Source organism: Sinohyriopsis cumingii, chromosome 7, assembly GCF_028554795.1.
Source record: "Sinohyriopsis cumingii isolate HCF-2022 chromosome 7, ASM2855479v2, whole genome shotgun sequence".
Classification (NCBI taxonomy): Eukaryota; Metazoa; Mollusca; class Bivalvia; order Unionida; family Unionidae; genus Sinohyriopsis; species Sinohyriopsis cumingii.
The window spans coordinates 113628331-113656250 of NC_142967.1; the positions used below are offsets into that span (position 1 = coordinate 113628331).

Here is a 27920-nt window from a genome sequence, read left to right on the forward strand (position 1 = left end):
TCTCTCTGTGCCATACTATTTTGCTACTGTATTTAGAAATACAATATAATACTATGTACTATTGTTGAACTACTAGATTGTGGGATGGATCCCATAACTATGGCTACCTTTGTATGGAAAATAATAATAAAGAAAACAAATATTAATAAAACTATCAAATGGGCATACAAGGAAATGTGATGTATTATAATTAAACAGTGACAAGAGTATTCTACTCTTCAATATGGCTAGAGCAGAGGTGGGCAAACATTCCAGTGCAAGTGCCACATACACAAATTTACACCCTGTCGCGGGCCGCATAGTTCATTAAGTAAAATAATTAATATTTGAAATACCAAAAACAAAAGGTTTTTCTAAATAACATCATAATTAATGTGACGTTTGACGTATTGGGGTGGGGTTCTTCCAATATAATTTAATTAAATTATGATGAAAGTTCCACCCTGGCTCGTTAGGTTAGAAAGTTAAATTAGTGACAAGATAGTTTTACAGCTCTGAGCCCCCAGTCAGCAATGCCGACGGTTAAATTATAGAGAACACGAAGATGAAATTCAATCAATAACAATTTAATAAATGTGATGATTTAAAAAAAACGATAACTACCAATCACTCGTCTTTCCCTCGACCAAGTGACAGCCTAATTCATCCCGTGATTTACAGTGTGAGTTCGATTTTCCCCGTCTTTGCATCTACTCATCTATTTCTTTCCCGCTGATTCCTTCCTTCTTTCCGTTCCTCTAACTCCTCCTTTGTCTCCGTTTCCCTCTCTACTATCTCCTCCTCCAATTTCACTCCCAGACTTCAAATTCTCCTTTCTTCTCCTTTCCCTCTCTATTATCTCCTCCTCCAATTTCGCTCCCAGACTTCAACTTCTTCTCCTTTCCTCCGTCTCTCTATCTGAGACTACGGGACCAAACTGAAACTGGTCCGTCCCTCAAAGCTTCCTTATTTGAAGCTTTCTGTACTTAGAATTTCCCCGCCAATAACGAATGGCTATTTGGAGTTACGCTAACCTCTTCTCTGGGTAATTTCTCTCAGGGAACTAACTTTTGCCGGAAAACGTGGGGATATCATTCTACCCAAATCAAGGTCTCCCCCCATCTCGATTTTGATTGGGTGGCGCTGTGCCCCTGTCCAATCGTCTTAGCGGCCAGTTCAACCTGTCTGTCTGTTTGCAGGGAAAGAAGTTAAGACACTCCCACTTCTTCAGGCAATTTCTTTTGATCTTGGAAACATTTCGACACCTAGGTGACAATTGGCTGTCTGTGACTTCGCAACTCCGATGTCCGGTTCTTCACTTCTAGCCACAACAATCTTACGTAATGGATTAGTGCTAGCCTTCGGCAATGTTCGACATCAAACAATGGCCTGTCAGAATTACTTTGATTATACATGTTTCAACTGGGCTACTCTGGGTCGGGGTGAATATGACAATTAATTTTCAGTTGTTAATATGTTGTTAATATTTGAAAACTTAAACTTCAAAACAAGCACATTTTTTTCATAAACAGAGTAACACAAACAGAGTCAGTGCGAATGATGACTTGTTCCCAGGCCGCACGAAAACCCTTGGTGGGCCTCAGGCCGTAGTTTGCCCACCCCTGGGCTACAGTGTTAAAACCAAAAAAACTTGTATACTATACACATAAGGAAGATATTATCACAATCACAAATAAATCTTATCTAAATCCAGAAATTTTTGGTTAACATAATAACTTTATCAAGGGATCCGTATATGTGCACAAATACAATTTCAAAAATAGGATGATAAGAAGGTATTTAATGTACACTGTATACATGATTATCAAAGTTTAAAAATGTTGAAAAAACTAAAATTCCAAAAAACAAAATTAGACGCATTTTCTTCAAATTCCAATTGTTATTTCATATATAATAAATAGGTACTTCACTGCTGTCCACTTCTATTTTAAGTAATGTAAATATGAAAAGTCCCCCTCTACACTAAACAATTTGGAAAAGTGAATACATTGATAGCAGCATCGTCAAACAGTTGAAGCTGCTTTTTTTTTTTGAATCCATGAAATGGCACTCTATCAAGTGAGTGATCATGTCATGTTCAATGCAAATGGCTTTATGTGATTTTTCCAAATTGGCTGTAAACACAGTTTTTGCAATGGTAACTTCTGATAAATCACATTTTCTTTCACAATTGTATTGTTAACAACTGGTGGATGTAATGAGGTTTCCTGCAGTAAAGAATTGGACATGGGAGATATAACTTCTGTGTTGTCATCTTGTATCCAGTTTTCTCATAGAAGCTGTATCTTTGAAATAAATTCTGCAGTTTGCTACTCAAAATCCTGAGCACTGCATTTGTATAGCATTCATAAGTAATGTATGGACACTGGTGGCATTTTGAAATTTCATCTCATAAATGCAAATACAGTTTGGATCACTATAGACAGAGAAATAATGTGAATTGTGTCTGTAACCAGCACATGTCTTATAACTTAATTTTAAAAATGTACAATGTGATGTAGTTATGTTCAAGGGGAAAAAAAGTAGAAGTTTTTCTCATTCAAAAGTGGTGATGACTGCCATAACCTAAGGACAAAAAAGAGCTAATATAGTACTCTAGGAAAAAACAATACCTGTGAACCTATACTGGAAAATGCAACCAATACAACTTCATATCACATATTTCCAAGTTAAAAACACCAAATATATAATACATAAATTTTAATGCATTTATGTTGCCAATAAGAAAATTAACTGGGTTAAATTCTGAACAGGTATTTCAGAGTTTGGCATAAATGCTTAAGAAACATGCACATAATCTTCTCCATTTCCCTTATATGAGGAACATGTCTGCACAGGTAATGGTTCAAAAGAAGTCTTCCTTAGTGAATTTCACAGGACACTCAGAACAGCTGAATACCTACAATGAAAGAACAGTTTCAACAGTTATAATGTTACTGCAAAAGGAAAAGGACATAAATGATAACCAAGCTGCATTATTTTAAATAATAGTTTATTATTTACTATATTTCTAGAATAGTGACTGAAAAATTGATCACATCTAAAGATAAGAGTTTACTTTTACTGGTCAACTGTAAAAGAAGTAGTCACAAAACAATATAGGATATGGAAATACAGATCAAACTTTATATTTTCTATGTACCTTTGCAGGGGCAATTCTCTGGAATAATCTTTCATTTTTGGCTACTGGTTTGTAAAGGCAGCATGAATGTGTTTATCCTTAAAAAAAATTATATGATGGCAAGAAATGATGGCAACCGGTAACAACAAAAAATAATGTCAACATTAATATGGTCAGATGTAAAAGTTTAATACATCCAAATAATTTTTTTATCAACTACCATTTTAATTAGCACATTATCCTTAATTTCATTTTCGGAGCAGACATTACTTTCACAGTAGTTGCAACAATAAACTATAATACCCCAATTATAATCAAGTCTTTTCTTAAATTATTGGTTCAAAAAATAACTTTCTGACTGATACAATCATACACTGACATTGAACAATTCCCTTGTATATGTTATGAATAGCTGTTTGTGATATTACAGGAATAAACACCAATATTCACTATTATCTCATATTGATCGAATCAGCATAAAAAAGTATACATCAGTGCACACATTTAAAAAGATATCTTCCTTACAAAAAAACCGAACAGAATGAAATTACTCAAAGTATCAGCAAACCTGATACAAAAGAAAAAGACACCTGTTAAAAAGAGACCATATAAACGTGTCTCTGGTGGAATTATAAATGTCAAAATGAACATGTCTTTCAAGAAAGAAAAAACAATTGAAAACTAAGAAAATGCTAACAATATGATAAGGATACACCCATGGGCTGTAATGGGTGGAATCTGGAGAATATTTATGTTGATCTATAAAAGAAATTAATTTTTAACAAATATGCATACAAATGTACTTTCCATTATTATAAACATTTTGCAAATATATATGCAGTTTATGAACAAACTATAATATACACTGATATTACTGGCACTTTGAGTTTTCTCCTAGCAGAAATGAATAAACCATTATCAATGTATGTTGGTATCTATATTCAGTATATAATCAATAAGCCTTAACGGTTCTCAATGACTTAGTAATCATGTTGTAACAAAGCAGCTTCACAGCCATTAGTAAATTACTATCAGCCAACATTGGCATAAGTTTTCATTATTTTCCTACTCAAGTAAAATCACAGGGACTTTCGCTGGCCATGGCTTTGGACCAATTTTTTTTTTTAAAAATACATAAACTGAGTTAATGTTAGTATTGACAATATTAAAAACTTTTCCTAGGTACCAAGGCAATCATGTAATGGTGGTGGAATTGAGGTTTTAATACCAATGTTGACACTTAAATGGTCGTATATGGCAGACAGTCTTAATGGTGGGGAAGTAAAATGGATACATCGAGGAAGAAGACCTGCCAACCCTAACAAGGTGTCAGTATCATAGTTGATTTTTTCCATAAGTTTGGTCAGTTTTCAGTAAGATGTAATAAAAAATAATGTTCTGCTATTGTCAATCTGGAAAATATGCATTTTAAAAGTCCAGACGTGTGATTCAAGGCTGGTGTACCAATGGAAAATATCGTGTTTAATAAAGGTAAAACTAAATCACAGAAAAATAAGAAAATCATAAGTTTAACTATACCATAAAATATGGATCATGGAAGTTAGGCCATAGATAGAACTATCAGTGAACCAAAAACATGTATCTGTTAATTTCAAGGTGCATTTCTAATGATAATTATTGTAATATCTCACCAATGGAACTGGACATAAAAATGCAGATCAGTAGTTATTTTTCATAACTGTCCTAGAGGTAAAGCTTGTTCCCATTCTTCAATAAAATGGAAAGAAAACTGTTCCTGCAAAAGTGATAAAATATAAAAAATTAAAATGTTTAAATAAGTAATTATTTTCATTGCTACCTTAAATATCATGTATGTTCCAGAGAACAGTAAATAAAGAAGTGGAAAACAAAAAATATTCTGAACATTCAATTGTTCTCCACGAATTACTCATATGATAATCAAGATGGCCTTAAAAATGTGACAGTGAATACAGAAAACTGGGTATATAATAGAGGGGTTGGGTTATCATTCACCAATGGTCAGGTTTTCACAACTTAAACATAAAGAAATTCATGGTAAGTAACCATTAACATGGTTAGGTTACCAGAAATAATTGTTTTTTATTTATGACTAATGCAGTAGGTGGTTTTGAGAGTTCTTCTTCCAGCTTCACATGCCACTGCTGAAATACATTTCTTCAATAGTGGTTAGCAACCAACAAACATAACTTGTTGTCACTGTTACTATGCACAAGATTACTTGAATATGTTACCCAGTGAATAATATATTTCAGCCAAATAAGTGCAACTGTAATAAGTACAATTGTAATAACGAATCAGTTATTATTGTCATTACAAAGTTACTATAATCATGATTAAGGTCTTAAGGACCAAAATACTGTTATCTGCCACAGTAGATTTTTCTAGACAAAATATTTTCATAGCCTAACTTGTTTAATTTTTTTTTTGTGATTTCACCAATTTGTGCTGACAGTAGCATGTGATTCACATTTTCTAAAGTTTCAGTGCACTATTATTATGCTCAAAGATACATGAATGAGAAAAGAAATATCTGACAGTAATTGAGTCGCACTTTTCAATGTAGACAAATACAAAAACCTTAAAAATGCTTCTTAAAAATCAACAAAATTACAGCAACATCCTCACTGACATTCACTAATATCTCATGCTGCTCTAACCTGCATAACAAAGTACATATCTGCAAAAACATTTAAATGGTTATCTTCCTGAGAATTATTTTTTAATAGAAATAAATTTCTCAAAGTATCAGCATTAACTCTTGACACATAAGAAAAGGAAACCTGCTACAGTTATATAAAAGACCATGTAAACGTGTCACTGGAATTATAACTGTAAAATTAAGTGCATGCCTTTCACGGGAAAGAAAAAATGTAGAATATGAGAACAATATTATAATGACGGCTGCACACATGGGCTGAAAGGGGTGGAATCTGGTGAAGAATATTCACTCTAATATCAAACAATTATTGTGAAATAAAGATGCATAAAAATGTAATTTCCATTATTATTAACATTTTGCAAATATGCAGTTTATGTAAAAAGTGTAAGATAGATTCATATTGCTGGCAATGTCAGTTTTTCACATACAGAAATGAATAGGACATTTTCAGTCTATGTTCAGTAAATAATCGCTAACAGTTAACAATTCTCAGATGACTTAGTAATCATAACGTAGCAAAGTAGCTATACAGATGTCAGTAAATTACTATTTGCCAACAATAGAATCACTGATGATTATTTTTCCGCTCATGTAAAAATATCACATGGAAAAAGGGAAAAGACAAGAAAAATAACAATATTAAACAGTAACAGCTTTAAGTATGTAAACTTAAGTTGCATTTACCTAGGTTCCAATAGTCTGTAATAACACACACACACACACACACACACACACACATAATGTATGTATTAATGAACACATGCACATTGGATAAACTTGAATCAAATACATATTCAGTGGGCACATTTTGTTTTTGTATGAGTGAACAGATTCAGTTTTGTCATCTACAGAATAAGTTAATATATGTTTTAACTAAGCTGCAAGATTGATTATATACTCTATAAATGGAAAATATAGCAGGCATGGCCTTGCATAATGGATTAGATGTACAGTACTAAACCTTAATTTCTAAGATGGCCAAATATTGTAATTTTTAGGTTTCATGTAAATTTTGGGCAAAATATAAATCAATTATTAGAGCAGTAAACAACATTGTTTGAATATCATATGTACAAATGAAGCAAAAGTAAGTTAAGTACTCACAAAATTTTGAAACCCACTGGCTTTCATAAATACCCACAGGAACCCCAATACGATTTGTATACCTTAATTAGAAATAGAAAATTCCCATTGCATGAATGTTGTTTATATTCTTTTTAGTTGTTTTAGACTTTTGCAGGCCAGGCAAATGTTTTTTTAATTACAAAAAATATTGTCAGTAGTAACAATATAACAAATTTCCTTTCTAACGTGTGTACATTCTTAAAATGAATTGAAATAAAAAAGAAACCAATCTGGTGCATAATGAACACATTTTGTTATGACTGAATAATAAATAGTAATTTTAGAAATAATACCATTATAGAAGGTAGTGAACATACTGAGCTTTTGTACTGTGAATAAAGATATGCCACACTTAATGATTTTATTATATGCTGATGAAAGGATAGTTTAATGGTAAATTAAGATACACATTCTGACAAGTATAATTTTACTGTAAATTAACATGCACATTCTGAGATTACATTTACATTAAAAAGTGGCATGATTTATATCATCATTTGTATTGTAACTGATAGCAATTCGAGTCATCAGAGAAAGATGTTTATTTGTTTTATTTGATTTTTAATGAAGCTTTACCAATGTATCAATTACATAACTATAAGGTTTCCTTGTCATAGTCTATAGCAGGGGTGCACAACCATTTTTGGCCAAGGGCCAGATTGCATTTTCTAAGACCACTTGAGGGCCACAGACACATTTCTTTAATACTATTACTGTTCACAGGCCAGATTTCTGTGTTGTTTTAATTTGTCCTGAAGGCCGGACAGAACAAGTTTATGGGCCAGATTCGGCCATCTGGCCAGGGGTTGTGCACCCATGGTCTATAGTGATGTCTAACACATGCCAAAGACATATTATTTTAGTGCACAACTATTAGGCATTAGATAGCTATAGCAAAGAATGTTACTGCACAGATAAAGCTAGAGTATAATAATTTTGATCTATGAACAAAAGATGTGTCAATGACTTTCACAATTTCTGGATGGGTGCAGATATGACATGATCATATAAATCATATTTCATATGAATAATTCCATGAAATCTTTGTGAAAACCCAGACATCATTCAAAAGTCGGAGCCTGGACAAGCCTGTGGTAGGCCTAACCTAACCTATGACTATCAACCATAAAGTGGAACATGGATATCATAATTATAAAACATTATCAATATACGTAAACAAATTATCTGTACTTTGGTCAGTCCAATTACTCTTAAGTAAATAATAAGTACATTAATAATTTTACCCGTCTCTTTAAAAAGACAAACATGAGTTTGGACTTTTTAAAAAACAAGTAGGGGCACAATATTATGATTTAACATGGACCTATTGCCGTAATGGAGATGCCATTCAAAGAAAAATTTAAAATGAAATAATTACCAAAGAACTTTAAAGAATATAGACTGATATGACTATGTGACCTTATTCATGTTAAAAGCAAGTTTTAAGTAAAAACTATAATTTATGTTAATCACCTTATCCTTGTAATCCATCGAATTAAGTTTCTCTCTGGATGGAAACTGCTTTACTACATCTGCATAAGTCATACGGGTGGCACAGGTCCGAGGATAAAAAAATTCAGCGCTATTTATCTGCACCATAACAAATGACTCCAATACTGTTTTCAATACATATGCACCATTTCTTTTTACATGGAGTCCATCAAGTGCCAAATGCACACTTCGATCAAACAATGGGTTATAGTCAATAAAATGGCACTTATCACATTCTCGGCTTAAAAATGCCATCATTTAGTGCAGCACATCCTCTCTGTAAGTCTGGTAAAACAGTTGAGTTTCAATGCTATGATTTAAATTTAATGGTGGTTCGAGGCAGAATTCCAAACATTGACCAACAACATGGGATTCGTTTCCAGCAGCTGATGAATAAAGTCTCTCTAACAACTGAAAGAAATGCACCAAAAGAATTAACTAAACTAAAATGTGACTAATAAATCTGTGAAAATTTCAGAAAATCACCATGGTAACTGCTGTTATTTGGAAATATAAACAAAATGATCCAAACAGAAACATCTGCTACCAGGGTTAATTTGTTCAACTCTCAAGCTCTAAGCATAAATAACTATCCCATTTTGACATCATATGGCAAGATTTAGGAACAATGCACTTAAATTTTGTTGCAGCAATGTAAAAATCATTTGCAATGGTGCAAATTTTCTCATAAAGTCATGTATATATTACCTAATTAATGTTACCCTCCTCGTGATGTTAAGCCTGTTTATTTGTGGTATTTGGTGGGTTGTTAGTTAATAAACGTAGCTTGTTGGAAACCGAGAATACCAAAATTGGTTAAAATGATGACAAGAATCTTGAATGAAATAAAGCTATTGAAACACTTTCTTCTATATTTGTATGTTTTATTCATTTTGTTAAAGAAACATACTTCAACTTAATCCAATTACGTCGTTCCCGCCATAAATAACATTCCAGGCAAATGAAATGTAGGCCAACATAACTTGAAAACAGGTCCACATGATTGTGGGAGAATTTGAATTTATTAGAAAAAGAGCATCAGAGTAAGAACAATCTCGCTAAAACATTATGACTTTAATTTGTAGAAAAGTGTTGATATGGGCTGTAAAAATGAGATATTTCTGAAATCTGACTTCTCATTATGATGCTAGGTGACATTAATTCGACAGTAAGACCTCGACCCCAAAACATAACAATTAGGGTCCATGTCTTAGACTGTAGGATGACTAGACAATATGGATGCTAAACATGCAAAAATATTCGTGAAAATTATGATGGTCTTATTCTAATTAGAGAGATTGTTTGGAATTCGTCACTAGCCGCTGCCAGTTCTACTCTGTAAGATCAATATAATAAATTAAATATACAGTACAAATTTATAATAGTTCTGCTGCAAATATTGGGCACAAATAATTACAAATGTTTCAAAAGTAAAACTGACAATTAAAAATACCTTGTAAATATGTTCACATCTTTTCCAACATCAGGATTTTGGGCACAGACAATGTCTAACACTTTGGATTTAAAACTGGTGATATCTACAACCAATTTTGCACCAGGAATACACAACAGGAATAAGCTGGGATGATTCAGAATACCACAGAGTTGCTTCAACTTTGAATCACATGCAATGAAAATGATTGACACTCTGGCAAGTATGCAGCAGCTATGTAAAATATACAATGAATATGAAATGAATATCAACTATTTAAAAGAAGTTGTTGTTGCTGTTGTGGCGTTTAACGCCATATTTCAGCACATGACAGGCTATGCATGGCAGCCAGTATTAATAGTGCAGGAAAAAAACGGAAAATCCCTGGAAAAACCACCAACCCATGAGAAGCTACTGGCAAGCTTTCTCACATACCCACGTTAGCCGAATCCTAGTCTCAAAGCCACGCAGACAGAGGTGAGATGGCAGTGATCAGTAACAAAGAGCACTTTAGACCACTCGGCCCCTTTAAAAGAAGTAACTGTCTTTTTAAAAAGAAAATAGCAATGACATAAACATGAAATTATATGAATTTTTCAACCTATATCAAGTGTAATCAAAATGAAGTTAATCATAAACACTTCAGAAAACAAACTACTATCTTGGGGTAGAAACGCGTGAACACTTATCAAATTAATATAACTAATAAAATACTTTCTAGTATATTTTTAATGCTAGCAGTTCTAATAATACCTTAACTATAGTCTGATAATACAAACCCATTTGTTTGTACCCCCAGACCGATTTAAATAATGGGAAACTTTTAATGTGATAAAAAATGCAAGGAACTTAGTCAATTCATTCATTGATTTATTGTTTCTAACCTGACTCGGAGTAGAGTGGAAATAACTTCGTCATCATATGCACGTCTCATGCTGAACAGAAGTTTTCCGTGTAATAGACGGACATGCTCGGATCCATTTCCAGTTTCTGGACAAGTCCATTTTCAGCAAAGGGGTGTATCACGACTACAGATGTACATACATAAGTTGTCTGCTTCCAATATTTACAGTATCAAATGAAGCAAAGGAAAATAATGACAACTACAAATTTGCTTTTCATGTGGATTTAACAAGCAGTTTAATTTCTATGTTCAAATATGCAGAGGGATATAATTCCAAATTCTCAATGTTATGTAACTTACGCAATTATTCAGCAGTTACTGAACAGGATGAACTACGTCATTATGTTGTCTGATGGAAATAAACTAGCCTAGTGCCGTGTTAGTATGGGAAATCCGTTAAGCATGAAATGGTGCAGGGGATGCCAGTATTAGGGCCATTCTGGTCACAGTCAGGTTATAAATTATAAATCATTGATTCAATTGACTAAGTTCTATGCACTTTTTATCACATTAAACGTTCAAGTTTTTTAAATCGGTAGGGGGGTACAAACAAATAGGGATGCAGAGTCAAGACTATAGTAGTATGTGAATAACTAAGCAAGCTAAACTTCTTACGAAGCAATCAAACGATAAGACATATAAATGAACAAAAAACTTAGCAATGTAAGTACAATATCAAATAAATTAAAACAATATTCACAAAAAGACAAAATAAAGTCAAATTGATAAAAGAATGAAACGAAAATTCAAATTGGTCTAGCAGTTGGCAACGTGATTATGGTCAATACAAACTAGTTAAATTTGCGCACTAACATAAACTGTCAAATAAATGAAAGCGTCAGCAGTTATAATTACCTGCATGTCTGATAATTTTTAAATATATATAAACGAAGAAAATTGTAGCTAAGATGCAGCAATTAATAATTGTTATTGCTCAAATCTGAATGGTATCCACACGAATTTTGGTTCAAGCGGAAGCAGGAAGTAGAATTGGTGGTTTATGGGATTGTTTCTGAGAGAATGTATTGTACAACCAATCAAAGCCATTGTTTTAGCGGTAGATTTGCATATCTCAATATATGAATATTTAATGACTAGTAGGATTTCTCCATTATCCCCACTCCTGAAAAATGGCGTTAAACCCCACAACAACTGTACAAAACTAGTAAGATGGTAGCACTCGGCCCGACTGAAGCGACCACTAGTTACGTTGTTATCGCTTGATGATCTATTTGTGGACATATCGAAAGTAGTTAGGTTCAATTCCAAGAAAATGTGTCGGTGACGTAAAGAAGGAAATTCATTGCAAAATATGTTATTAGCAAATAATTGTAGTTTTGTATATGCTACAACAATACGAGCAAAATTCTGCAAAATAAATATAATGATCGTACATAGCCAAATACAAATTTTAGGACCTTGCAAAATAGATGTGCGACACATTACTGCGGAGTAACTGTTGCGAGGGAAAATGGGCCACCTTGTAAGAACGGTACATGTTTCAGGTAATTTGGTTTAATTTTAATGTAGCCCGATATATCAAGCCCAAATTAGCTACGATGTTAAAGTGTTGACGTAGTCCGTCTACGACGTACGAGTACTAATATTAGTACTGGCTCAAAACCTGTGTTGTTATTGATGAGTGGTGTTGGGGTTGAATTGAATTTTTAGCTTGTTGATAAAAACATTGTTGACTTATGTCCGCATTACGCCAATTATCGAACAATTTTTGACACTTAATGTGATATTTTTGTGGCCTTTGTTTTACGATCAGTTTTAGGGGTATATTAACGATCCGTATATCCCACATCTTCACCAAATCCAATCTCTGCCAACCAGTAAATCCTAGGTGTGTATCAACACTTACCGAACTTTTGTCGCCAGTCCTGGCTGTCTTACTGACGTCATCTAGTCACGTGGTCCAATATAACTAGTACGCCATATTTGCTTGGGGGACAGCATCAACTTTATTTGTTGTGTCCACGAGGTAGGAGGACATATAACACAATTAATTTTACTACGTGTTCTCTACATTTGTATCTCAATACTGACCTTTCCACTGTGTGACAGTCAATACAAATCATGTGTTAATCTAAAATACCTTCAAAAATAAATTCACGGCGAAGTTCTTGTCAAAGGTTGACCTGCATTTTTGTTAGAGAATGGACTGTCAACAGAGCCGCATGTAAACAGAACACATATTTCACTTCCGGATCATCACAAAGGCCTTATTAGTCACTGTGCACTGTCGCCGAAATACACATGGAACACCACACCCTGAGCTCATATTCTCAAGAATAAACACTTACCTTTCAAAACCTACCAAAAATTCATAAATATAAATCTTCTATCACCACCAAATTCCGAGAGGAAAAAAAAATGTTATAAAAAATAGACTAGAACTACATTTATGGTACTGAACTGGAAGTACTTTTTGTTTCCAATCCACACTTACTTTGTTTTGGCAATGTTCAGTTTCAGTCCTGAAACCTTGCAAAGAAGTTCAATACTTTAAGGATTTAAAAGAGCCATTAAGAATTAACGTAGTCACCTACAAGCTGTGAAAGCAAATATTCTGTTTCCCTTAACTTGATGCATGTAATTTTTTTAATTAATTTTTAATAGTATAGACAATATTTCTATACATGATAAGAAGAGATAAAGGGATATTGGATCACCATGCCAACAACCTCTGGAAACTTTGAAAAATTCGGAAAGAAAGCCATTTTGATGAAATTGTGCAATAATAAATTTTAGCCCAGTGCCTTATACTTTGGTCCAAGGTCCAAAATTAAAAAAGTAAGAACATTACGAATAAATTTCCATGAAATAGAATCAAATGATTTTTTTAAAAAAAGTTAATAGTTGCAAATACACCCGGAATTTGTACCTATTCTGTAATGTGCGTTATCTCGTATACATTACTTGCATTTTCATCAATGTATCTTCCTTTTACAAAACCAGTTTTATCCTCAGATATTATTTTATTCAGTACTGACCTAATCCTTTTGGCAATACATCCTGATGCTAGTTTTGTATTCAACATTAAGAGAGGAATTGGATGCCATTTCCTCAGGTACTGCTTAGGTTTATCCTCATTGGGTATGCAGGTTTTAATACCTTGTGTAAAAACATTTGAAAATGATCCAGTTTCATGGGTTTCATTAATTGTTCTAACTATAAATACCCTAATGTTAATCCAGAAGATTTTTAAAAATTCAGCTGTGTAACCATCCGATCCCAGGCTTTTGCTAATTTTCATACTTTTTAAACAATCCATTACTTCTGTTTTGGTAGCTTTGCCTTCTAATCTTTGAGATTGCTCTTAGTTAAGTCTAGGAATTTAATAGTTTATTAGAAGGTCCTCTAAGTCTCTATTCCCTACCTCATTTTCCTCATTATACAGGTTATTATAATAATCAAACTTCCCCATGAATATCAAATTGACCACTAATAATTTCATTGTCATCAGTAATTAATTTTGTGATTGTTTTATTTGCATAGTTTCTGTTTTCTAGGTGGCAGAAGTTACTTGGTTGGTTTCTCACCCTCTTCTATCCATTTTACTCTGGATCAAATAATACTTCCCAGAAGCTTTTCTGTTCTCAAATTTTCAAGCTCCTTCTTTTTAGACTTCAGTATTTCTGAATCATAAGATCCAATGGAACCAATCTGTATGGATTGTATTTGCCGAACAAGTTTTATTTCCTGTTTTAGTTTACATTTCTTTTTATATGAAGCATATGAATAGTTTTCCACGGATTTTCATCAGCACTGTATCTAGAAATAATGAATCTGATATAGTCGGTCTTATTTGAATCAAATTCTGGATCTTGAACCAAGTTAAAGTCCCCACATACTATCACAGGCTTATTTTCGTATTCATATATAATATCATTTATATTATTGTACAATTCTTTGCAATAATTCTTTGGCCCATATACATTAATTAAAGTGAAATTCCTTTCCCCAATTTGAATATCTAATGCAATCAAATTACTATCCCTTTTGCATTCTTTTATACCATACTCAGAGTTGTTATTAAATAGAATACAAACTCCTCTCGAGTTGGATCTGTAACAATTTACCATAAATTCATAACCCCATTGTGCTCTGATACATGAAACTTTATCCTCTGTAAACTCTGTATCTTGTAAGCAATATATTACACAGATCTTTTTCTAAGATAATCAAAAACATCTTTACATGTTTCAAAGTCTCCAAGTCCCCAGATAGTATTTTTATGTTTGTGCTATCCATTTTCACTATAAAAGTAAAAATCCATAATATTAGAAATGCACAATGTTCTGTGATCGATAGGAAACTTGGTGTAAAATAATGCATATAGATTAAGAAACATTACATCTAAATTACAAACAAACATCAGTGATTTGTAGATGCCAGGAAAATGTCCACCTAGAACTCTCTCTAGACCGGTAATGACTACAATATTCAATCACACACACACACACACACTCTCTCTCGCACACACAAATACACCATAAAGTAAACCTAAAGAAGTGTAACGATTTGCTATGATTGATTGAGAGGTGAGAATCTCAGTATGTATGATCATCAACTTATCATACACTTTAGTGTTGGATACAAACATATATACACATATAACAATAAAACAAGGTGAGTATGAGTTACAATAGAGACTTTTGTAACCTATACACATACAAAATAAATGTTGGGGAAATTATTTGCCTTAAAGCCAATCAATCTCTCTCTCTCTATATATATAATTATGACTAAATAGAGATGAACAATTTTATTAATATTTTTATTATGATAATTGATTGATTGATTACTTGGATTTATGTTGCATGTGCGCAGAAGGGCATGAGCGACGGGTTTATTTCTGCACAGTAGGATGCTAAATGTTCCTGGGGGAAGGAATTAGTGCCACATCCCCCAAGCGTTTATGTGCTCAAGGAGCACTGCTAATTTAGCCATTAGGTTGTAGGACTATATGCTCTTACAACCTAAATAAAGGGCTTTCATCAGTGGGAATGGACACAACACATTCATGTTAACAAGGAGTTGATTTCAGTCCGTTATTGACTGTACTAGGTGTCGACCCAAGCAGTATGTAATGCCCGTTGTGAGTGGTCGCAACGATGAAAGCAGTATGTAACGCTTGTTGTGAGTGGTTGCAACGATGACGTCACATCGGGACACTTAGCTTTAGGTGGATGGATGGAAATTGTTCCACATCTTCGCTGTTATATGATGTCCAAGAAAGGCAAGATGGCAAAGAACTTGGCAAGCTAGCCATGGATATCATGCACTCCCAAGAACGCCAGCCTGTACTTAGTCAAATTTAGTCTAGCTGTACTAATGGAAAAAAATGCCAATAATGTGTTAGCCACCTGTGCAGTTGGGTCAGTTCAAAACAAGTTGTAAAATTTTCCTATGTCCTAACAATTGTAAAAATTCTAGTACATAGTGTATGTTGTAGATGCCCTACAAATTTTTAATAACTAATATGTTTGAGCGAAATATAAAAAGTTTGATCACTGTTAGGTCATAAAAGGTTTGAATTTTGAACCGGTGGATTGAAGGATCAAGTTAGTGTATGTAAAAGTTTTATCGAAATGGGATACCAAGCCAAAATGGTTTCCTAGATAAGAGGCAGTATTGGTAGCCCTTAGAAGGATTTTTTAAGCAGTGGTCTCCCTTTTTTATTCTGCTTCTTTACATTTTTCTGCAGTCCTTTATCCTCTCCGGTAATTTCAGGGAAATGGTAGCTCTATAGCGTAAAAATGTAGTTAGCTGCTTCTACTAGCTGCTGGACTGGATAGTTCTTAGAGGCCTCTTGATAGAATTGTATAAGGATTCTGACACCGTAGTGACACTCGTTATTCATTTGTTTTTGCTTTTATTTATGTTAGATGTTTCATGCGTGTGTTGGACGCTTACTTGTGTCAGACTGAGGCATGGGAGGTAGTGACCAGGAAGGCAGGCGACCATCTGCAGGCAGGAGTCTGCTCATTCCAGGGTACTGGTCTAAATGGATGTACTTGCATGAATTTTGAGTTTTGGTTCTTGTGTCTGAAATTGTTCTAAAGATGAGCTAGGTTGCATTGGATGGAAAACTCTTTGCTGTTTTAGTGTTAGTATGATTTGTATCAAGAAGTAGGCCGCATTATTACCATGGCTGTCTTTCATGTTAGAGGTAAGAAGAGAGCAGAGAAGAAGATTTTTTTGAAATATTATTTTTGTAAATTTTTAAGGATATATTTGGGATTTAAGACGGGAACCTTTGCTGGTTTTAGAGAGTATTTGGGTGGGTTATGTATGTTTTACAGGTTCTTTTTTTTAAGCTAGAGGGACACCCTTGCTGAGTCCTCATTTCCCCCATGACCTGTCAAGGGTGCCCGTCTGCTAATGGAAATTTATTTTTAAGTGAGGTTGGTTTGTTTATTTTATGCTTTTAGGGTGTTTTACATTGTTTCCTTTAGCTTGGATGTGTCTAGGAATTTAAATATGTTTTGGTAGGTCATATTTATGGTGGGTTTATTATTAAGGAGGAAATCTAGGTAAGTGGTAGGGGATCCAATTTGGGGCGGGGGGGGGGGCAGCTTTTTAAAATTCCATTCTAGCTTCCTGATATCTTGAGCAGCTATTGAATATATGTGGCAGGTCTTCAATGGTTTTGCAGTGATAGCAATTGATATTTACACTGGCTTGGCTTCATTATCAAAAAATGGCCGCCATGGTATGAGACTCTTAACCAGCTCCTGAAACATTCGGAAATACAGCTGTACAGAAGAAAATATACTAGTTATAAGTGCTACCAGCAACTAATTTAGGCAGTGCAAAAAGTGTCAGGGTAACTTAGTAAACTCAGTCTGTGGATATAAGTACAGATTTGCATTTTTGCATATTCAGACAAAAGAACAGTAAAACAAATATGGCCACTTCTTCACTGTCTCAGTGGATCTACTCATATTTCAAATCAGATTCATCAGATTCATTTTCAGGATTTACCCAAGATGATCTCTTAAATGATACAAAGGATATAGACACACTCAATACTGCAGAGAAATATTCACTTGAAATAGATTCAACCTACCAAGATTGTGTAACACCAAAATCCAACATGGCTGACTCCTCTGACTCCTCTTCAGTTCCAAGCTTTCTTAAAATCCAACATAATATGCAGAGTATAACAATCACAGCTGACTCCAACAATATTCCAACAATCAAGAAATTCTTGGATGAGAATCTACACTTCCAGCAGGGACACTCACACAATGGACTGATCTATAAATCCATGGATACAGATTCTGCCACAGTAACTCTATACATAACAACTGGTAAAATTCATGTACAAGGGCCAGGCTATACAGAATGGGTAAATTATTTTATCAGCACTTGGCAGCAAATGGTAGACATCACCAGATTGAAATCAATTACCTCTCAGCCAAGGGCTTCAACACCCATCCCTGAAGCCCACAGATTTCCAAATCCAGTCAACAGTAACACAGCTTTACATGAAATAAGCCAGATTGCTATCAATGTGGAGGAAACTCCAGGACCCCAGTTTATGACAGGTACAACAAATTCCTCTGAGTTCCATGGAACCCATAACCAGCCTTGTACCTCCATACAGTGCTTAGTAGTGATAGGTATTCTCCAGGCCCAATTAGAAAGGTTAGAACAGGAACTCTCTGCACTAAAATCAAAGAGTCTACACAGTGTTCAAATGGATAAACCAGGTGCCAAAAAAGTGTGCCAGAAAACCCAGACAACACAATACACAAACATGTCAAAGGACCAGAAAGCATGTCAGGGCACTCAGACCATACCAAAACCAGCTATTAGAAAAAACTCATTATGCACACAAACAGATGCAACCACACCAATTAAACAAGATGAGTCTCTTCTACAGGTATTAGATGGGCAGAGCCAAAAGTTAGCTAAAGCACATGCTGTAAACACTGACCATCATGTGTCTCATTCGACATCAAATCCAGGTACTGAAGAAACTGTTCTAAAGACAACCTCCAATTACCCACAGCAAGGAGCTAAATTAAATACAAATGCTAAATACAGCAGTCACCAAACTTTCATTCAGTCTAGTCATGGAAATCAAGAAGTTCGAACAATGCATCTGAACCCCCCACTGGTCAAAATCAACAACATAGTTAAAGACAGATCTCTTCTCATAGGATCATCAATAATCAAAGGAGTAAGAACAAGAGGGTTATATAAAACTGATGTAAAAACTCATAGAGGTGCTACTATTAACACTATTACAGTAAAAATATTGGAAATGGATATGTCACCATATCATATTGTAATTCTTCTCATTGGTGGCAATAATTACAGTAATGGCCAATCTTTGAAGGGCATTGAGGATGATTATGAAAGTTTGTTGTATGCCATCAGGTCCAAAAACGCAGAGTGTAAAATAATCATCTCAGGTCTACCGCCAAGAAGGGATGCACTTATGACTCAACTAAATGACACCCTAAGTATGTTGTGTGAAAATTTCCAAATACTCTTTGTTCCGCAATACTGGACCTTCTTCAAAGACAATCGAGTGAACCAACAATTGTACCAGCGAGACCAAATCCACTTGACCAACAGAGGTACTGCCATGCTCCTTAGGAATATAGACCAGTACATAAGACTTATAAAAGGGGTTAGGCATGAGTCAGACAACTGCTTGTATTGTGGAGAGCACGGTCATGTAACACAGCGGTGTCTGCATGGAAAACAGATTCGCTGCCATCTTTGTAACGAACTAGGACATAAGCAAAAGTTGTGCACATACCAATAGGTAGAAGGCTATGATGTACAGGCCTATGCAACACATATCCAGCAACAAAATGCATTAGAATATGTGTATACTTTTCAATGCAATAATTATAATTCTATAAACAGGTTTCAGGCACTATCTGATTTGTGTACAAAGTGCAACTTGTTAACATGTAAACAACTGTGTGATACTGTTCAAGTTACTTCTCCCTCTGAGGCCCCCCAAGTGTCTAATATGTCAATGTCTTCTTGTATGTATGTAAATCAGTCTCATATTGAACATTCTCAAATATCCACTACATGTGGTCATGGTACAACAGATGGATCTTGTATGTTATCTTCTTCATATGTTTATGTAAATAATCAAGGCAATGTAAAGAAATCTGTCAAGTCTAAAAACAATACATTGCCTAGTGCCTTGTCTGAAGATCAATCCTCTGATCAAAATTGTCATGTATATTCAACACATCATCCCTAAACTGAATGAGATAAAGTCAATATTACAGCAAACTAGATCAGTCAATATTCTAGGTCTATGTGAAACCTTTCTTTCCGACGATACTGATGATTTGGCTCTCCAAATACAGGGGTTCAGCTTTGAAAGAAAAGATAGGGAATCCATGGGGGGTGGGGGTATTCTTCTCTATGTAGACAGTTCCATTAGTTATAACAGACGTGTTGATCTAGAGACTATTGGGGTAGAGAGTATCTGGATCGAAGTAACCCTTGCCCAATCAAAGCCAATACTCTTATGTTCGGTTTACAGGCCACCTAGTTCCACAGCTGATTGGATTGATAGATTTGAGGTTCAAATTCAAAAAGCATTACTTAAGGAAGATTTAGAAATTATCGTATTAGGTAATTTTAACATTGACTATATGAAAACTCCACCATTAACATGGATAAGTAGCTTTGAAACTTACAACTTTACTCAATTAATTAACACCCCAACTAGAGTAACGGATAAAAGTGCTACTATCATTGATCATGTCTATACTAATAAACCTGAAAACGTAAGTGAAATTAAGGTACCAGTGTATGCACTGAGTGACCACTTCCCAGTCTGTATAACTAGACATGTTCCGAAATCATCTAAAAATGGCCAACACATTGAAATTCAATACAGGGACTTCAAACAGTTTGATGAGGAAATGTTCTTAAATGATTTAGTTTGCAAACCTTTCCAATCAGTCTGCACTATAGCTGATGTCAACACTGCCTTGGACAAATGGTATCAGATGTTCAATGCAGCCTTAGACAAGCATGCCCCAATTAAAACAAAAAGGGTTAAACACCAAATTACACCCAAGTGGATTACCCCTGAGATCAGTGAGGCTAGGCACCTAAGAGATAATTTCCACAAGAAAAAAGACATGAAAAGCTATAGAAAGTGGAAAAATAAAACTAAGCACCTGATAGATAAGGCAAAAGAGAACTACTATAAACAGGCTATTAATGAAAGTAAGAGTACCAAAACATTGTGGAAGCATCTAAAAGAGCTGAACCCACGCAAGAACAGTTGTCTTCCCCCTAGACTTAAGCAAAATGATGATATAGCAACATCTGTACAAGACATTGTGGAAATGTTCAACAATTTCTTCATAAGCATCTCCAGTAAGATTATTCAGAACCAGACTAATATCCCAATTGAACTTGATGCTCTTCTATTATTTATAAAAGCTAAAATTCCTGATGATAATTATTTTTCAGTAGCTAATGTTAGTGAAGCTGATGTTTTTGATATGCTAATTAAGGTTAATATTAATAAATCCTCTGGATTGGATGGTATTGGTCCACGAATTCTTAAAATTGCTGCACCAGTAATAACAAAGTCACTAACGCATATTATAAATTTAAGTATAATGAGTGGTAATTTTCCAGAAACACTGAAATGTGCAAAGGTTACACCTATCTTTAAGAAAGGAGAAAAGGAGGATCCAGGAAATTACAGACCAATATCAATTCTACCTGTATTGTCAAAACTATTTGAAAAGCATGTAGCCATTCAGGTCTATACATTTTTCGAAACATACTCTCTATTTGATAAAGCTCAGTCAGGATTTAGAAAGTACCACTCGTGCCAAACAGAACTTACCAAATTAATTGATCTTTGGCTGAAGGAAATGGATAATGGACATATGACTGGGATTGTTTTCCTTGACTTCAAGAAAGCCTTTGATCTTGTTGATCATGAAATTCTGCTGCAAAAGTTGAACTGTTACAGATTTGACAATCCTTCTTTAAACTGGTTTAGATCATACCTAAACCAAAGGTCTCAACAAGTAAGCATTGGCAATATTAGCTCTCAGACTCACACTATTCATTCAGGAGTCCCTCAAGGCTCAGTTTTGGGCCCTCTCCTCTTCCTTATCTATATCAATGATCTACCATTAAATAATGAATCCACAAACACAGATTTGTTTGCAGATGATGCAACTTTGTATACATCTAGTTCTGATACTGAATTTATCCAAATGAAATTAAACTCAGACCTTATCAGAGTCCAAAACTGGGCACAACAAAATAGGATGGTAATTAATGAAGGTAAAACAAAATGTATGATTTTGGGGACATCACAAAAACTACCAAGTCAGGGAACCCAAAACTGTCTCTTGCAATAAATAATCATCCATTAGAAAATGTCAAACATGAAAGGCTTGTAGGTGTGTCTGTAGATAATAATTTATTATGGAATGACCATATTGATAAGCTTTGTAAAACACTGTCATCCAAAATTGCCCTTCTCAGCAGAATCAAGAAATATTTACCTATGGAAACTCGCAGTCTATACTACAAGTCATATATTCTTCCAACAATGGATTATTGTTCTAATGTATGGGGAAACCGTGCCAAATCTGAGCTTGACAGGATTTATAAACTTCAGAAACGAGCAGCACATGTAATTTTAGATGCATCTGTTGATCATCCCTCAAAAACATTATTTACAGAACTCAAATAGTTCACAATATATGACAGGATAGATTTTCACAAGGCAGTTCTTTTATATAAATGTCTACATGGAACTGCGCCAGAGTATCTTCAAGACTTATTCAGGCCTTTTTCAGCACAATACCAGTTGAGATCAATATCACATGGAAACCTTCTAATACCAAAACCAAGAACAGAGCAATTTAAAAAGAGTTTTCAATACTCTGGTACAGTTCTGTGGAATAAGCTTCCACTACATGTAAAATCTGCTGAAAATATTAGAGTATTTAAGAAAAGATATCATGAGCATGCATGTGTTTCTAACAGATAATGGAATTTAGTATTTTAATAATAAACATGTTAAAATAAACAGTAATTATTGCCATCTTCATATAATGTGCATTGTTATACTCTCCTTAAGAGGGCCTCAAGGGAGAATAGTCCTTGACTAATGAGTCACCCTCTATAAATAAAGCATTATTATATTATTATTATTATTATTATTATTATTAGATGTTTGCCAAAACTTCCTTCTAATTTTGTTTTTCCGGTTACGATGCGATTGATAATTTTGTGGTCCAGGCTGTTCACTTTGGGTGGTTTGATGGGCATTTTGGTTTCCTTTATAATGGAGTAGAGTATCCTGCCTTTGGTAGTGGGATTCCAGTGCTCCTGCCAGTTCTGGTTAATGTAGTTTCTTGTTATGCTTTGGGCTTATGTTATGCTATATCTGAGTGGTGCAGGGTTAGGGTTCCCTAACATGTTTTTGCGACTTTGTTGGCTAGCTTATTACCAGGGATTCCTATATGCGAGGGTATCCACATGAATTCAACTATCTGATCCGCTGTGGATAATTCCCTAAGCATATAAAAAGCTCTAGCCAAGAATTGTTCTCTTGGTTTGGTGCTGTGAGATTTGATGGATTCTATTACACTAAGTGAGTCACTGATGATAACTGCTTTTGGAACTTTTTGGTCTTTAATCCATTTTAATGATTCTTTTATTGCCCAGAACTCTATGGTAAAAGTAGAGCAGTGGGCTGGTAATCTGGGTCCCATTTGTATGTTGAATTCGGGAATAACCACTGCAGCTGCTGTTCTGGAAGGTTCGGTTGTTTTGGATCCATCAGTGAATATTTTTACGAAGCCAGAGTAGGTGTCTTTTATTTCCATTCCTACGATGGTTTTGAGTTTAGATTCTTGTTCCAATTTGCTTCCATAATTCGTGACTCTAGTGTTAATCCTAGGGATAGGGTTTGTCCAAGGGGCGGGGTCAATAGAGTGAGTGTACTCTTTTTGTCGAGCAAGTGTTGGCATATTTTCCTTGAGTTTTAGGATTTGTTTGCCACCTGGTAGGTTAGGAACTAGTTTGCGGCTAAACGGTTTGTTGCATTTGCTAATTGTTAGTAGCATGTGAGTCGGGGTGATTTGTTAATTGATTGGAGTATTGGAGGAGCATTTCATATCTTTTTTTTTAATGGCAGTTCACCAGTGAGGACTTGAAGTTCGTCCAAGGATGTCAATTATAGAGTGCACGTGCAAACAGATAATGCTTGCCTTTGGATGCTATCCAGTTTGTTAAGTAATGTTTGTTTTGCTGAGTTGTAAACTATGGCATCCATAATCTAGTTTCGACCTTATAAGTGATCTATAGATGGTTAATAAGGTTTCTTGATTGAATACCCATGCAGTCCCTTTAAGATTTCTTAAGAGAATAATATCTTTATTGCAATTTTGAATTAGTTGCACAGTCTGGTGTTTCCAGGTTAGATGGTTATTGAAGAACATACCTAGGAAATTTACTACTTCAGCATATTTGATTAACTGGTTTTGAATATAGACGTTGGGGTAAATTATCTGGTTATTGCGTTTAGGGGAGAAGATTATTGCTATCATTTTTTCATGTGAGATCTTAAAACTCCATTTATCTGCCCATCTTACTATGTTATCTAGGCTTTTCAGGATTTATTTGACTACTTGATTGCTAGCAGGGTTTTCTGCCCTTCAGATACCGCTGTCATCAACGAATTGGGAAATGTTAACCTGTTTTGTCGCTAGGTTGAGGTCAAGGTCGTTAATCATGATCATGAATAGCGTAGGACTGAGTACACTCCCTTGTGAGGTAACGTTTTCGGGGGGGTGGGTATTCTTTTGAGGTGGTGTTACCTACTCTAGTGATTATTCTGCGATCGGTTAGGAAGTTTTCGATCCAGTTCAACATGCATCCAGTAATTCCAAAGTTGTTGAGTTTTGCAATCAATCCTTTGGTCCATACAAGATCAAACGCTTTTTTCAAGGTCAAGGAAGACTGGTATAAATTGTCTGTCTGATTTTCTTTTGGAGTTGAAAGCTAGTTTGATATCTGCTTCTAGTCTTAAAAGTTGATCTGTGGTGGAGTGCCTGTTACTGAAGCCACATTATTTTTCTGATAGGAGTTTGTTACTTTCTTAGTGGTGTTTTAATCTGTTGGCTTTGATTGTTTCCATCATTTTACATATGTTATTAGTGAGGGAGTAAGTTGGGCTAGTTTGGGTGCACATATAGTAGATCAATTGCTGAGAGGGAGCCATCCTTAGGATTAAGTCGATTTTTAGATCCATCTTTGAGTATGGTTAGGTTTGATTCAGCAATGCATTCGTCAATCAGTTTGCCTCTTTTATCCCTTCTACTTTATCTCCATAGTTCATTGTGAGCATTGAAGTTGCCACAAATGATTTGGTTTCCAGACTGGTTATTGGAGCTTTGTCGTTAAGATTCTAAGTTGATTGGGTTGACATTGCCCCCGGGAGCAGCAGGGGGGGCGAATCGGACATTTTGTCCAATCGTTATTTTGCTTAATTATTACTTTCTGCACTCAACGATCTAGTGTCGTCAGCGCCTGGTAAAAAAAAAAACGACGTCGGTCCATCCTACACGATGGTGACGTCATTTGGTTTAATTAACACCTTCTGCGCGCCGATCCCCAGTGTCGTCAGCGTCCGGTAAGCACATCGACGACCGCGTCGATGTCATCGCCCCCTCTGCTGCTAAGTGGTTATTTACAATGATCTTACAAACAGAGTGATCACTAACTCCTCCTCTTGTAGATCAATTAGGTTATTTGACTGATCGGTAATTCTAAAATTAATTCTCGTTAAAAACCGATTATGGCATCTCATATAGACTGGATTAATCGGACTCTCAACGATTAAAAATCCGGGAGGGGCTGTTGGTGAAAACGAATAAAGGATATACCCCTGTTGAGCTTGATTTGATTGCTTGGTATTTACCTGGTAACTCCCTTCGATAACATCACACACTAGATTAATCGCTATCACCGATGCGATATTTACGTTGTACGGGGCGATATGCCTACCACCATCTCCGTTATCGTGTTTGAGGATATTAGTTGATGGACCGAGAAAATCATTAAGAGATTTTCTTAGTTCTGGTGCGTTGTATCCTGAAAACTTTAAATCGGGTAAATCGGCTTCTGTGATATTATACTTGGTTAGGAGTTTTTGTTTATTACCATCGCTGTTATCGGATATTGTTTTAACGATTCGTTCATTGATATATTCCATGTCTGATATGAGTTGATTTAACACCTCAACGTGTTTTCGTGCTTTTGTTTGCCGTAGCTGTTCTAGTTGTGAATGGTAAATATAATTAATCTCGGCAAACGCATTAGTGATATCATCTAAATTAACTGTTAATACGACGATCGATTCAGGGGTTTTGTCATACTGAAAATACCACTGCATGGTGTCCATGTCTTGAAATATAAACCTGCTGGGTAATGACGTGTTTTTCATAATAGACAAATTATCTCGATACCCGGGATTAATCTCATGATACGATTTCTCATTCGTGTGCAAGTCCGCGGGTGGATTCTCAGGCCAACCTAGTATGGTTCTTATTGAACTGTTATAAATATCAACCATATACCCCGGTGTGTTTATTTCAATCGTTGACGATAACGTCGGTTCATGAACCGTAATAGCGATTTTTGATTCTTTTCCTGTGATCGATTTTATCCTGCGTTGAAATTCTTTATTGATTTGTTCTATTTGGTATGACCCAGTTGGTATTGTAACCTCATTCCAGTCTGGGGTCCCATCGGGCTTATTTGTCCATGCAAAAACCAGCGAGTTATTAGGTTGTTGTCCGTTAAATGCGTCTGCTCGAATATTAGGCCAACTGTGATATACTCGCAATTTTGCCAGCGCTATTTCCTTTACTGGAACCGGCGATGGGAAGTTCACACTGAATTCGGGTTTCGTTGATGTTATCGATATCATATTTGTTTGTACCGGAGTGGTGTTCTCCACGATCCGCTGAAGTAATTGAGACCCTTCGGGGTTCAGCGACATTATTATTATTCGTTTTCTTTAGTGTCTAATTTCAACAACCAGGTGGTTTCGGCTTCCAGTTGAAAATCCTCGATTTTTGACATCGCGGAGCTATACAACTGGACCATCGTGGAGAATTCAACATCGGATACGAACAAATTATCAATTGACAACGAGATCAACCCGGATAATTTCGAGTACGCGTCGGATACTATTTGATGTTTTACTGTATACTCGTTGAGTTTTTTCTGAAAACACGATGATATCTTCCTAGTGATTGCGTTGGCGACTCCAGCAACTGTTGTCATCGCGGAGACAGCGATTGGAACAGCGATCGGGGCTATCGTGGTCACCGTGGATAAAATAACACCGGTACCGGCCACTATACCCGACACCGAGTACACGACCGCGTCGATGGCGGTTATTTTTCGGCGGTATTTTTTTATTTTTGCACGGTATTGTTCGGAAAGCGTTTTCAAGTTCGCGGAGAATTCTTTTGCGGTATCGAATCGATATTGATGTGACGTCGGTGATACCTCTGATTCAATTTCCTTGGTGGTCATTTTTATTTTAAAAGAGCTAGTGTTTTTAATTACTTAGATTCGCTACAAATTCCACATACCATGTAATGTCTGCCCTAAATCTACTGCTATCAACGGCCTTAATCACAAACTGTTCAGTTGCGTCTTTGTCTATAATTGTTGATATTGTATTATTAAACCCGGATGAACTCGACGATGATATACTAAACTGCATCGCCGAAATCAATGTCAATCGATAAATACCCTTAACAGTTGCGGTGATATCTACTGTATTCTGTGTAGGAGTCCAATCGAATGATCCATGCTGAATTGTGTATACTGTGTTGATGATATTCTCATGAGGGATTTTTATTCTTTCGGATTGCTCTGTTTTCAATAGTGATTGTCTAAACGCTTCAACAATAATTTTGATTTTTTCTATTTCCTGTCTATACGCAGTGATATCATTTATAGTTATTGTGATTTCATCCGGTTTGATATTTTTTTTACCAAAGAATTTATCAACGGCGTTATCAATCTTGTTAACATTTTTTCGTAACAAGGATAAATTGGCTGACATCGCCGTAAACTCCAAAATAGCATTTCTTATTGTTTCAAGATTTGGTTCGGTTAT

At 35.2% G+C, this 27920-nt stretch overlaps 1 protein-coding gene and 1 long non-coding RNA gene across 7 annotated transcripts in view; one reads left to right on the forward strand and one right to left on the reverse strand.

Moving 5' to 3' along the window:
* Positions 1 to 1765: 1765 nt before the first annotated feature.
* Positions 1766 to 11803, reverse strand: LOC149795954 (uncharacterized). Of its 2 annotated transcripts, XR_016422461.1 has the most exons (5): positions 9853 to 11803; positions 8382 to 8810; positions 4774 to 4877; positions 3143 to 3219; positions 1766 to 2899 (listed from the first exon to the last, which is right to left on the reverse strand). It is a non-coding gene; the product is annotated as an uncharacterized LOC149795954 (long non-coding RNA). The 2 variants fall into 2 exon arrangements; XR_016422460.1 differs by lacking the exon at positions 3143 to 3219.
* Positions 11804 to 12049: 246 nt separating this feature from the next.
* LOC149795955 (uncharacterized) overlaps positions 12050 to 27920 on the forward strand; it is a 106356-nt gene continuing 90485 nt past the window's right edge. For 2 of the 5 annotated variants that reach the window (XM_089965875.1, XM_089965879.1), the window contains exons 1-2: positions 12141 to 12240; positions 16633 to 16739. In XM_089965875.1, the coding sequence (XP_089822001.1) occupies positions 16640 to 16739 (100 nt within the window). In that variant the 5' untranslated portion in view covers positions 12141 to 12240; positions 16633 to 16639. Of the gene's footprint in view, positions 12241 to 12656; positions 12723 to 16632; positions 16740 to 27920 lie in introns of those variants that run through there. The other 3 variants (XM_089965876.1, XM_089965877.1, XM_089965878.1) reach the window with 3 other exon arrangements.